At 50.5% G+C, this 12,062-nt stretch overlaps 1 protein-coding gene across 9 annotated transcripts in view; it reads left to right on the top strand.

The window, feature by feature from the left end:
- The window catches only part of PTPN3 (protein tyrosine phosphatase non-receptor type 3), a 111,754-nt gene extending 101,221 nt beyond the window's left edge, over positions 1–10,533 (top strand). For all 9 annotated transcript variants that reach the window (XM_082696859.1, XM_082696856.1, XM_082696861.1 and 6 more), the window contains 4 exons: positions 5,446–5,574; positions 6,533–6,678; positions 7,182–7,317; positions 9,117–10,533. In XM_082696859.1, the coding sequence (XP_082552985.1) occupies positions 5,446–5,574; positions 6,533–6,678; positions 7,182–7,317; positions 9,117–9,194 (489 nt within the window). In that variant the 3' untranslated portion in view covers positions 9,195–10,533. The remainder of the gene's footprint in view (positions 1–5,445; positions 5,575–6,532; positions 6,679–7,181; positions 7,318–9,116) is intronic.
- The last annotated feature ends 1,529 nt before the right edge of the window (positions 10,534–12,062 follow it).

Below are 12,062 nucleotides of genomic sequence, written 5' to 3'. Positions count from 1 at the left end.
GTGAGTCAGATGCATTGAGGGCACCCTTGGGGACAGCAGCTGTACGCCTCCCAGCTCTGCTCCCGGCTCCTGCTTTTCTCTCCCTTGTCTTACCCCATTACCCTGAGAGACTGTCCAAGGCTTTCCTGAAATCACAGGGCATCACCTCATCTCCTTGTCCACAAGTCTCAGTTTTGTCTGGTTTTTTTGTTCGTTTGTTTATATTTTGTTTTATTTATTTGTCACTTTCTAATTTTGTTTTGAATAGGAAATGAAGTGACCTAGACCCTTTTTTTTTTTAACTTAGGGAACCCTGGCTGACTCACAGTCCCACACTCTCTCTTTTTCTGGAGCCCTCACAACCCTCTTATTCTGGGCTGTGGTGGGGAAGATTGGGCAGACTCAGATTCAGATCCTGGCTCTATTATTTCCTACCTGTGTGACTTTGGAAAGTTACAAAACCTCTGGTAGAATGGAATAATAATAGTGCCTGTCTTGTGGGATTGTCGGGGTTTAATATCGGTGGGTTTCTTGAAAGGGTGCTTGGCACACAATATGACGTAAACATCAGCTGGCAGTGGTAGCTGGGGACCACCTTCACAATTATTGCTGGGACTAGACTGAATTTATTTTACTACAGTATTATTTTTTCTTTAAATTGACTTATCTTTTTTTCCTTTAATAAATTTATTTTAAAAGATATACGTTAAATGGAAATCAAATATCACATGCCATAAAGAGAAGGTATACGTGAAAATACAAAGACCATGGGGCGCCTGGTGGCTTAGTTGTTTAAACGTCTGATTCTTGATCTCAGCTCAGGTCTTGATCTCAGGGTTCTGAGTTCACGCCCTATGTTGGACTCCACTCTGGGCATGGACCGTACTTACATATATATAGATATATATATGGGTGTGGGTGCGGGTGTGTGTGCGCGCGCTTGCATTCTCACCATAGAACATACACATTGCCTCACCTTGCAGCCTCTGGAACCAAAGCCTGGCGCAGATGAATGTGTGCACACATGCTTTCTCTGTCTCTCATGAAAAGGGAGTTAATGTAGTAAGGAAGGGTTGTTAAAGCCATCCTCAACCCAATTCAGACTTGTCCTTGGCACATATGAAAAAATTTGCCTGGGAAGCCTGGGTGGCTCCGTCAGTTAAAGTGTCCAACTCATGGTTTCAGCTCAGGTCGTGATCTCAGGAGCATGAGATCAAGCCCCGTATCAGTCTCTACAGAGAGCATGGAGCCTTTTTTAAGATTCTCTCTCCCTCTCCCATTGCCGCTTCCCACTACTCGAGTGGGTGCTCTCTCTAAGAATACATAAATAAATATTTTTTTTTAAAAAATGCATTTCCATGTTATTGAATCCCCTGATTGTACCAGCAGCTCCCACACTCTGCAGGCCCTGCTCTGGGCCATTTCTGCTATTTTGTAGATGACTAACATCACCTTTGTCACCTTTTCTTTTTCCACAGCCTGCCAGGCTCCCCATTTGAAACCTGTGCTATGCTTGCCTCTTATTCTGTGACTTCTGGGTGCCAGGAAGCTTCTTTCAGAGTATTCATAGCGGTGCCACTCCCCCGTGTCACAAGGTCTTTCGGGGCAGCTGGACACGGTGACCTCCCTGGGTTGGGCTTCTCTTTCCCCTTTAACATTGGCTCTGCCCTTCCCAGCCCTGAGGTCATTCTCGAGCTGCAGCAGGCCTGGCGAGTGACAGATGATCTGCCCTGGAAAACAGCCCCTCTTCCCTCGTCCTGTTCATTCCAGCCCAGACAGAAAGGCTCTTTCTTCCATCCCAGAGGCCCTGCTTCCTCTGCTCGCTCTTATGGGCCCGGCCCCTCCTGCTCTATCCTGGTGACATCCCACTTCCCCGCCTTTTGTCAGCATCTGCTCGGAACCTGAGCTCCTCCGAGGTCTCCCTGCGCCCCACGGGCCTTCTTTGTTTCCCAGCGGTCTTCCTGACTGAGCCCATCCCAGCCGGCCCCTTCTCCCGAGCTGCTGTAGCCTTCGCTATCTCAGGCCCTGGGGACTTAGCCTCCTGTGCACCCATTGTGGAAAACCTGTTCTTGTAAAAATCCAGGCCACATGTTTCCTCCCTCTCCTGTTAGGAGCGCTCAGCTGACCTGCGCCCTTTATCCCCGAGGTCCCTTATCTGTTCTTCGCCCCGCCTACAGGTTGTCTCCAAGCCAGCAGCTTCCCCCCTTCCCTATTCTGAGAGTTGAGCTTTGCAGCATGCCCTGTTTGCTTTCTCCCCTACTGTGCATCTAGCAGGGTGAGCCTCCCCGCAGACGGCGCCTGGCCAGAGTCCCCGATCACGGCTGTGCCCAGCAGGTGTGTCCACGTGCGGGGTCTCCTCGAGCACCTCTTCCGGCCTGTGAGGTTCTCCTGCGGCAGCATCACCTCGATTCCTGCCTTGTTTCACTCCCCCCCCAAAATGTTTCTCTTAGTCTTAACAATAGTCTCCCTTCAGGTTCACAGGTTTCCTCTTAGAGGAAAAAGACCTATAGGGGTATCACTTTTCTATTGAAAAAGCATTCTCCCGCACCTTCCATCAGGGATGCTTTCTCTGGGTGAAAAATTATTTTTCACATCTATGTATGTGCCACTTCTACTACGTGTGATCTGCAGTAGATTCACACTCAAAAACCTCAGTTTATTCATTTGCAAAATAGACCGGTAATACCTCCCTCATAGGGTTTTTTTGAGGCCAAGCTAATGTCCATAAAAAGTACCATTTCGGGGCACCTGGGTGGCTCAGTGGGTTAAGCCGCTGCCTTCAGCTCGGGTCATGATCTCAGGGTCCTGGGATCGAGCCCCGCATCGGGCTCTCTGCTCAGCAGGGAGCCTGCTTCCTCCTCTCTCTCTGCCTGCCTCTCTGCCTACTTGTGATCTCTGTCAAATAAATAAATAAAATCTTAAAAAAAAAAAAAAAAAAAAGTACCGTTTCGTGCTGGGTGTACCCTGAGCAATAACTAGTAGGCTTTAGTGGTTACCGCCCTCACCCCCACAGCCTGCAGGAATGTGGACACCGAGACTCGAGAAGTGTAATAACTCACCCAGGATCACACCGTTGTTTAGTGGAGCATTCTATAAACCAGGATTGAAATTCGGTTTTCACAGACCCCTTGCTCTTTCTGCTACACCCTCACTGCTTTGTGATCCAAACAGACCTAAAACCTAAATTTGATCAAGGCATAGAGTCTGGTTCTCGTCAGCTTCACTGGGAGTCTCTGGAAATAGGGTATCTGCAGCTGTGCCTTGTATGGGCCGATCCCTTCACACAGCCTTTCGCTTCAGTGGTCCTGTGGGCAGGACGCCTGGGCGTCTGTAGCAGAGACCCCTCCCAGGAGCTGCCCAGCTGTGATCTGAAGTCAGGCAGGAGTCCCGGGCCCGCATGCAGGTTGCAGGGGGCAGGGAGAAACTGAAGAAAGGTGCAGACCGCTGCGGCTTGGTGGGTGACAGTCTCAGGAAGCCAAGGCACCTTACAAGGCTTGTCTTGGGTAGCAGCAAGACTAGTGGATCCTTGCACCTTCCCATCAAATCTTTGAAGTTTATAGAGACCCTAACTGGGCTCAGTTAGGATAGGTGTTTCCAGCAGTACATTATTGCCTTTAGGCTGTGTCCTCCAAGCAGCCCCTGGGAGCTGGAAAGGCAAGCGGAACCCACATTTCGAGGATCGGGAGGGGCCAAGGAGCCTCTGAGTACCCAGTTCAGCTCACGGTCCGTGTCTGCTCACGTCTTCTTGAAATGTTCCCTGACACCCTGAGACGATGAGTCAGGTGTTTACCAGAGGGGGGTTGACTCTGCCCTGAGTTCTGGGGACGGCGGCTCCTTCCTGTCTAAGGGAAGTTGGGAAATGGCCACTAACCCAAACACCCATATTTAAGGTTTCCAAGTAAATTCTTTTTTTTTTTTTTTTTTTAAAGATTTTATTTATTTATTTGTCAGAGAGCGAGCGAGAGCGAGCACAGGCAGACAGAGTGGAAGGCAGAGTCAGAGGGAGAAGCAGGCTCCCTGCGGAGCAAGGAGCCCGATGTGGGACTCGATCCCAGGACGCTGGGATCATGACCTGAGCCGAAGGCAGCTGCTTAACCAACTGAGCCACCCAGGCGTCCCTCCAAGTAAATTCTTAACGCCAGCTTTCGACCACACGCTTTAATTTCAAATACTCGCTGTGACGTTTGCAAATAAGAATAGAAAAGCTGTTCTAGACAGATCACGTGCATCTGTCGGTTTATAGCCCCTTTTAGCTGTACACAAATATAAGTTTTATGTAAGATGTTGCAACTCTAGGCTTAGAGAGGGAAAAAAAAATTGAATGAGTCAGAAGTTGATGGCACTGTGATGGGATGGACAGCTTGGCCCTGAGTTTTGCTTTGAAGCTGGAGGCAGGAGCTAAGACAGCTGTGGGCCGGCATCAGGATTTGAAAGGGAGGATCCAAAACAGGGAGAGGCCGTGGGCTCTCGGTGAGCTTGAGGGGAACCACAGTGGCTCTATGACCTTGGGCAAGTCGCTTAATGCCTCTGAGGCTAGGGTTCTACCTTGGCCATCTGGGGAGTGTGTCAGCTCTGTGAGTTGTGGGCAAAAGCCTCTGAGGGACTAGGGGATTCTGCTTGAATGTACAGGGAGGGATGTTCGTCTCTGTTTGGGGCCTTCTTTCGCTGGGATTTCTGTGGAATTTCTGATCATCCTAACTGAAGTTGATGGGGGGGGCTCATAGCAACCATGGTAACCTGAGCCCCCCACAGTGAGCCTGGCACTGCCCACCATTACCTCCAGCCTCTGCCACCACCAGGGAAGCAGGTGCTGTCCCAGTCTATCCAGTGAAAACGGTGATAATCCCAAGAGGTTGAGAGGCAGGTTCAAAGTCATAAGGCTAACCGGTAGAGGAGAAAATGAATCCAGTAGACTTCTGACTTCCCGCTGTGTGCTCTTAACTGCTGTGCCTTGAGACCTTCTACTCGAGTGGGCAGGGAATGGATGGTGAAGGAGAGTGGGTGGGTGGGGGTATGGAGAGCAGAGAAGGGGCCCGGGGCCCTGGAGCGGGCTTGATGCGGGGTTAGGGGAGGATGAGGAAGAGAGGTTGTTCCTGTGTCGAGGCACCATGTCTGAGGCCTCTCCTGTTCTTCCAGCAAGCGGACCCTGGTGATGAGGAGGCTGGGCTCTGTACTCAACCTCCAGGCTGCAGCCCCAGGCTGCGTGGAGAGCTGTGGCCTGGCCCCTGGCAGGCCCACTTTTATCCTTCTCTCCAGGAGAGGAGGGGAGTCTCCTCTCCTGCCCTCAGGGAGCAGACAGAGCTGATGGGCTCTGCCTGAGGCTGCCCGCTACCAGCCGCTCTCAGATTACCTGGTGGGAGTGCGTGGGCTCTGGCTGGATGCCCCCACCCCCGTCCGTCCTGGTGACTGGTCCTTAGCACCAGCCCCATAGCAGAGATTAGCTCACACCCGGCGGTTCCCTTGCAGACCAAGTGTCACCAGTACTGGCCTGATCCTCCCGATGTCATAGAACACGGCAACTTTCACATCCGATGTCAGTCAGAGGACTGCACCATTGCTTACGTGTTCCGGGAAATGCTGGTCACCAACACTGAGGTAAGCCGCGCCCCCTGCAGGGAATGGGGGTGGCGGGGAGGGCATAGCTTTGAGGCAGGCTCTACAGCAGTATCCATCATGGTCCTGGTGGACCACCAGGGGCTGGTGCCTCCAGGTCTGTTCTCCATTTTCCCCTGGTGAGCCTCTCAGCCAGTGCACAGGCCGACTTGTGAAAGAACCAGCACCCTTGTTCATAGCACCACTGCTCACCGTAGCCCGCAGGTGGGAACGTCCAAGTGTCCATGGACAGGTACATGGAGAAACAAGATACGGTCCGTTTATACAATGGAAATACTATTCAGCCTTTCACAGCCTTTCAAACAGGCTGATGCATGTTACAGCAAGGATGACCCTTGAAGACATTCTACTAGGTCAGACCAGCCAGTCACAAGAGGAAAGTACTGTGCAGCTGACAGAGTAGTGCAGGAGTCCAAATCCGAGAGACAGGGAGTGCTTGGCTGGGGGGCGGGGGCATGAAGAGTTAGTGCTTCCCGGGTCCGGAGCTGCAGCTCAGGAAGATGAACGACTTCTGCGAAAGGCTCGTGGTGATGGTTGCACCACACCGGGAAGTAGGTAATCCCACTGAACTGTACACCTAGTGCTTAAAGTGGTAAGCTCATGGTACGTGTATTTTGCTCCCCGAAAGAAAGAAAAAGCCCATTTGTGGCCCTAATGGCAAGGACCATCAGAGCAAAAGGGAAGGAATCGCAGAGGGCAGAAGTGGGGAAGGAACCTGTCCTGGGGGGGGGGGGGCCAGGGTTGTGGCCTGAGCCGTGTCCCAGAGGATGGGTGCGTGCGTGGGAGGGTAGCCCTGCTGAGTGGGGCTTTCTGGGGGCCTCGGCAGGGCTGTGCATGGCGGGCGGAAGGACAGCCAGAGACAGGACCACTGTAACTGAGGCTGGGGCCCCCTGCCCACCTTCTGGATGGACTCACCAAGGCCACGCTGCCTCTTCCACAGACCGGGGAGGAGCACACTGTGACGCACCTCCAGTATGTCGCATGGCCTGACCACGGCGTTCCCGATGACTCCTCAGACTTTCTGGAATTTGTCAACTCTGTGCGGTCCCTGCGCGTGGACGGCGAACCTGTGTTAGTTCACTGCAGGTACGGTGGCCCTCCGGTGCTGTTTGTGTTCCCACGCACACCCCAGAGGGAAAGACCTGGAGAAAGTTGGCAAAGAGCACTCTAAATCCCACGAGACCAGAAGCCTTTACAAGACGCCTCTGCTTTACTTCTGCGCTTTCAAAAGATTTGGAATTTTATGAATAAGGTCCTGAATGTAGACCAGAAAAAGAAAGCTGCACCCTCAGCTTTCCATCTGTCCTTGAGCCTCTGACCTTCACAATAGACATGAATGAGAGTGGGGTACAGCTTGCACTTAAAGCTGGGTTTCTCTTCACGGGTGTTGAAGCCCCTGGCCTCAGAATATACGAGGAGAGCCGTGCTCAGCCCGTTCCGAGAGCACGCCCTGAATGTGCGTTTCGTATTCCTGAAGGTCAGGGGAGGAAGGCTCTGTCTGAGTAAACGTGGGAACTGGCTGGGAGTTAAGCTGGGCCTAACAGAAACACTGCGTGAGCAAATCCCAAGTCTCTGCTTCTGTCCCCCAGTGCTGGAATAGGGCGCACAGGTGTGCTGGTCACCATGGAAACAGCCATGTGCCTCATTGAGAGAAACCTGCCTGTTTACCCCCTGGATATTGTCCGGAAAATGCGAGACCAGCGTGCCATGATGGTGCAGACATCAGTGAGTAGAAATCCATTGATAAAAGTAGTAACAGTGGCCAATACTTTCTGGCTGCTTGCCCTGGGCCAGGCCTGCGCGAAGGGCTTGGCGTGTTCAGAGACCAAGGCTCGGGGCTCTGTATCCCTTGCCCAAGGTCACAGAGCTAGTCAGGGGCTGAGCGACCCCAAAGCCCACCCTGTGTGACCTCTGTCTTTTGCTACCCTTCCCCTTTGCTGTTTCCGTCATGTGGTTCCTGCCAGCCTCACAGCCAGGGAGCAGCCCTGCTTGTGTTCTACGTGCTTGAGCCACTGGCCCATCACTCATCCATCAGAAGTAAGCAAAGTCCCCCGAGGGTTTTACTGCACCTGCCTGTCTGTGGGTGAGCCTTTTGGCTCAGTGGACATTTCACACAGCCCTACTCTCTCCTCCTTAGGCTGTCACCCACGTGCATCACACCTGGGCCAGTTAAACTGCAAGTGTCTCCCAAAGGAAATCTTGTGGGTTTCCCCTTGAACTTCAAGAGAGGGGGATGGGGGGATATAGAAAAAAGCACATGATTCAGGCTACCCCACATACTGGGTGACCTTTGGCTAGTCCCTTAACCTCTCTCCAAGCCTCAGTTTCCCCAGCTTTTGTAAAATGGGGACCATCCCACATTCATTTAGAAAATGGCACACACCAGAGAGACCCAAGCTTGTATGTGATGGGAAAACTGGATCAGTCCGTTAAAAACTTCAACAGTAATGAAGTCTAGGGGGAGTCCAGGAACTCAATGGAGGAGTATCAAAAGCAGACTTTGGAAAGTCAAGGAAGGCTTTCTGGAGGAGGTGGTGGAGTAAGCAAAGAAAGGAGTGGGAATGCCGTGTTGCAGCCAGCTCTGTGCCCTCACAAGCTCATGGACAGAGTTTCTAAGATTTCTCTAATGATCGTGAGCTCTTGTTTTATATTATACTTGGGAAATACAATTAAGAGGAAAAGATCAGGTTATTAAGACTCTTGTTCTCTGCCCTGGTTCATGTTACGGAAGCCCTCACTGCCGGTTTACCATGGTTTTTGTTTTTTGTTTTTGCTTTTAAGATTTTATTTATTTATTTGACAGAGATCACAGGTAGGAAGAGAGGCAGGCAGAGAGGGGTGGGGGAAGCAGGCTCCCTGCTGAGCAGAGAGCCCGATGCGGGGCTCCATCCCAGGACCCTGGGATCATGAGCCTAGCCGAAGGCAGAGGCTTAACCCACTGAGCCGCCCAGGCGCCCCCGGTTTACCATGTTTACAGTGCATCTTCTAGGTCGATTTTCCCAGCTGGTAAAGCACCATCTCAACACTTTCTTTCACCCCGTACACTTCACTAAATAAGTTCCATAGGTTTCAGTTAATATAAAGAACCACATCCTGCAGAGCAGCGTTCAGTGGCCCTGCCTAAGACAGGGTCCAGGCTCCTTACTGTGGCTCAAGGCCCCCACATGCCCCGGGCCCAGCCGCCAGCGCAGCCTCTCCTTTCCGGCCTAGGTGTTCCCGGCCAGGGCGCTGAGCCCTGACTCTGCAGCACAGAACGGGCTGCTTCCTCCCTCGGCAGGGGCGTCCATGACACTTCGCCTGTCACTGTCTGGGAGCCGCCAGCCCTCATGATGCAAGAATAACAGCTGCACGGGGGTCTCTGCCCCGCCATGCGTCCCCGGCAGGGACCCAGGGTCTGCCCTGGCCCAGAGCCGGAGCTCAGAGCACTCAACGAGCGGTGTGAAAGACCCAGCGTGGATGCAGTACGAGGCCGTGTTTCCGGAGCCGCGGGTGGGCTGACAAGTTTCTTTCCTTTTCCTTTCTAGAGCCAATACAAGTTTGTATGTGAAGCGATCCTTCGTGTTTATGAAGAGGGCTTAGTCCAAATGCTGGATCCCAGTTAAGACAACTGTGAAACGTTCATTCCTCCTTCCCAAGGGCATCCTCCGCCAGGCCAGACCTTCTCTCCGGAAGCAGCAAGAGGAAATCTGTAGGCCGTGGGGAAGGAATGAGCACATTTGAACCCAGGCACTTTAAAGTTCTCTAGAAGAGGTATCATGTACAGAGGAACCGTGTAGATACGCATGCAGTTATAGCAACTCTTAGGCCCGTTCGTCCTCAAAATAAGCAAAAGGGGGATCTCAGTTCGGGGCCTGTCCTATTGCCTTCCTCCCTAGACCTCACCGTGTTCCTGTAAACCATCCTTGGGCAGTTGGGAGGGGAGGCCAGCCACGCTGTTGACCTCCCAGAAACAAGAGTGTGTGGCTACTTGGAGTTGCTAGGGCGTTTGTGTGTATGTGTTTATAGGACTCTAAGGGCTGAGCTTTCTGTGCTTCGGGGCAGAGCGGGAACCGTTGGCATTCACGCGCCGCTGCCAGCGGAACCCTGATGAGGGTCCTCAGAGGCAGGCTGGTGGGATTGCAGGCCGAGGGGCAGGCGCCACCTTTCCTGCCCCGCCTTCCTCTGCCCCATCTCCCCGCCACTTCCCGTATTTCGTGTTTCTGAGAATCATGTCCAAAATGCCCCGCTTGCTCCCCTGCATTAGTGACCCTCTCCAGGGGCTCACACAGTGCCTGGACCGGGTTAGTCATGTGAGGTCAGGAGAGCTTTCAGCTGAGGCTCTGAGAACGACGTCTCCCCGTGCGTCCTGTCCGTCCTTAGGAGTGGGGGCCTTCTGGCCTCTGCTCGCCCCTTTGCTGTATCTGCAGAACCCAAGACTGGAATTCTCGACTACTGAACCTACTACGTGGATTGCTGCTACTTCAAGCTATTAAACTTGAAACATTAACGATTTTCCTGAGGGGAGATGGGATATCATCTAAATATTCAGAATCTTTGGCCCTTCTGAGGAAAGATCTAGTCGTGGAACCATGGGAACCCCAGCTTCTAGAGGGTTGTCCGCGGATGTGTGTGGATGTGTGTGTGTGCCCATGGTAAGTGTTTCTCAGGATTCCGAACTTGATTCAAATTACAGTTGAGTTTCTATAAAGAATGAGTCTCTGTATAGAAGAACAAATGTGTGCATTCACCCTCGGTTAGAATGGTCTCCATTTCATTTCAAAGGAGAGGATCAGGCTATCTGAATATAAACACAATTTGATGTTAATTTATTCTAAGTGCACCCTGATTTTGATTGTTCTAAAGAATTATGCCTTTGTTCATACTGTGTTAAATTTTTTAAAAAATTTGTGACAGGATTGTAGCAAAATTATTATTTAAGGAAAATAAATTACATAAAATTTTTAACGTGGTATTTTTAAATAGCGGCTTTTATGTATCCAGAAGGGAGAGGAAGCACAGCCAGTTTCTTCGTGGGATTTATAGGAAAAGGATGCTTTTATATCATAGTGTGCAAAAGTGAAGCCATTTTGATGGTTCGCAAACGCTGGACCATTTGAGTCGTTTCCTGGTTGCAAGCTGGATACAGACCTAGATGATGGGAGCCAGGTTTCTCAAGGTTCTTTATCTCCACACTTAGCTCATTTGGTTACATACTTCCCACCTGTCCCCCACCAGTATTTTACTGCTAAATGGCAAGGGTGGGAGTGAAGTGTTACGTCATGTCATAGCCCACTACTCTGAGACAGGAGACCATCGAAGCCCCATCTTTATTGGATTCCAGAATGAACCCGGAAAGATTGCAATTATGCAGTTGGAGATTTGGTTCCTGGTCCCACTCCTCAATAACTATCTCTTGGCCTAGTCATTTTGGAGCAGTACATCTCTTTCTTCTATTTCCTGTAAAACAGGAGAAATAGTTCTGAGGCTTTGGGTTGAATATGAGGACGGAAGAGAATGCTCTCAGCGGGAGATTTCATCAGCTGGTAGCTATCTGACACTGCTTACAGGTGCATTACTTGGAAAAGTTAATGTACCAGCCATTAGCCCAAAACCAGAAGCAGAAGTATATGGATCTTTCCACAAAAGAAAATTTCTTTTGCTGAGAACAAAAGGATAAATGAATATCCTCCTACCAATGCCTTTCTTCAGTCTGGACTCAAAAAACATTCTACCAGTTAAGTCCCAAAAAAGGGGAAGGTAGAAAGCTGACCTCCACATAAATGCCATCAAGATGTCTAGCAAGACATTGCTGTTTGATAAAAATGCACCAGCATCCTGTGTGCAAGAAGCTTGAGAAGACTAAATGTGTTTGGAGAGTTGTGGTTGTTTTTTTTTTTTTTCCTTAAAAAAATACTCAATATAGTTGCAGAAATGCTGTCATTATTGTATATAAATTTCTAAAAAGCTTACCAGGATTGTAGCTCACCTTTTACTGCCATGGTTCAGGCCAGTGGTCCAGACCCAACAGATGTTACCAGCAACAAAATTCATGAAATACTGGGGAAGAACAAGACAAGACAATTATCTAAAGGGGCAAAATACACGAGTAAATATTACTGCAGACACAGCTGATTAAATTCTGTGCCACCATATTCCTGCTTCAGTGCTTCCTACATTTAAGCAATTATACTTGAGTCTTTTGGAGTCCTAAGTGAAAAACTTCAAAACGGAATATTTTGCCTGGAAAATTGGGCTGAATGTGAACATCTGCATTTTGTTCTCTGGAAGATCTGATCAGACCCACCAACGTGCTGACTTAAGAAGGGACGTCCCTCCCTGTGTCCCTGTAGAAGCTGTACTTGGTATTTTGACTTCCCAGGGAAAAAAAAAAAGATAAACTCAGATTGGCTGGAGGAAGTCAGGATGAGAGGTGTCGTATCACAAACATGCTGGTCTGTAATTCCTACCACAGTAATTTATACTTAAAAAGG

The sequence above is a fragment of the Mustela nivalis genome (assembly GCF_964662115.1).
Source record: "Mustela nivalis genome assembly, chromosome: 13".
NCBI lineage: Eukaryota > Metazoa > Chordata > Mammalia > Carnivora > Mustelidae > Mustela > Mustela nivalis.
Note: the sequence above shows the minus strand (reverse complement) of the source record. Positions and strands in the feature narration are given on the sequence as shown.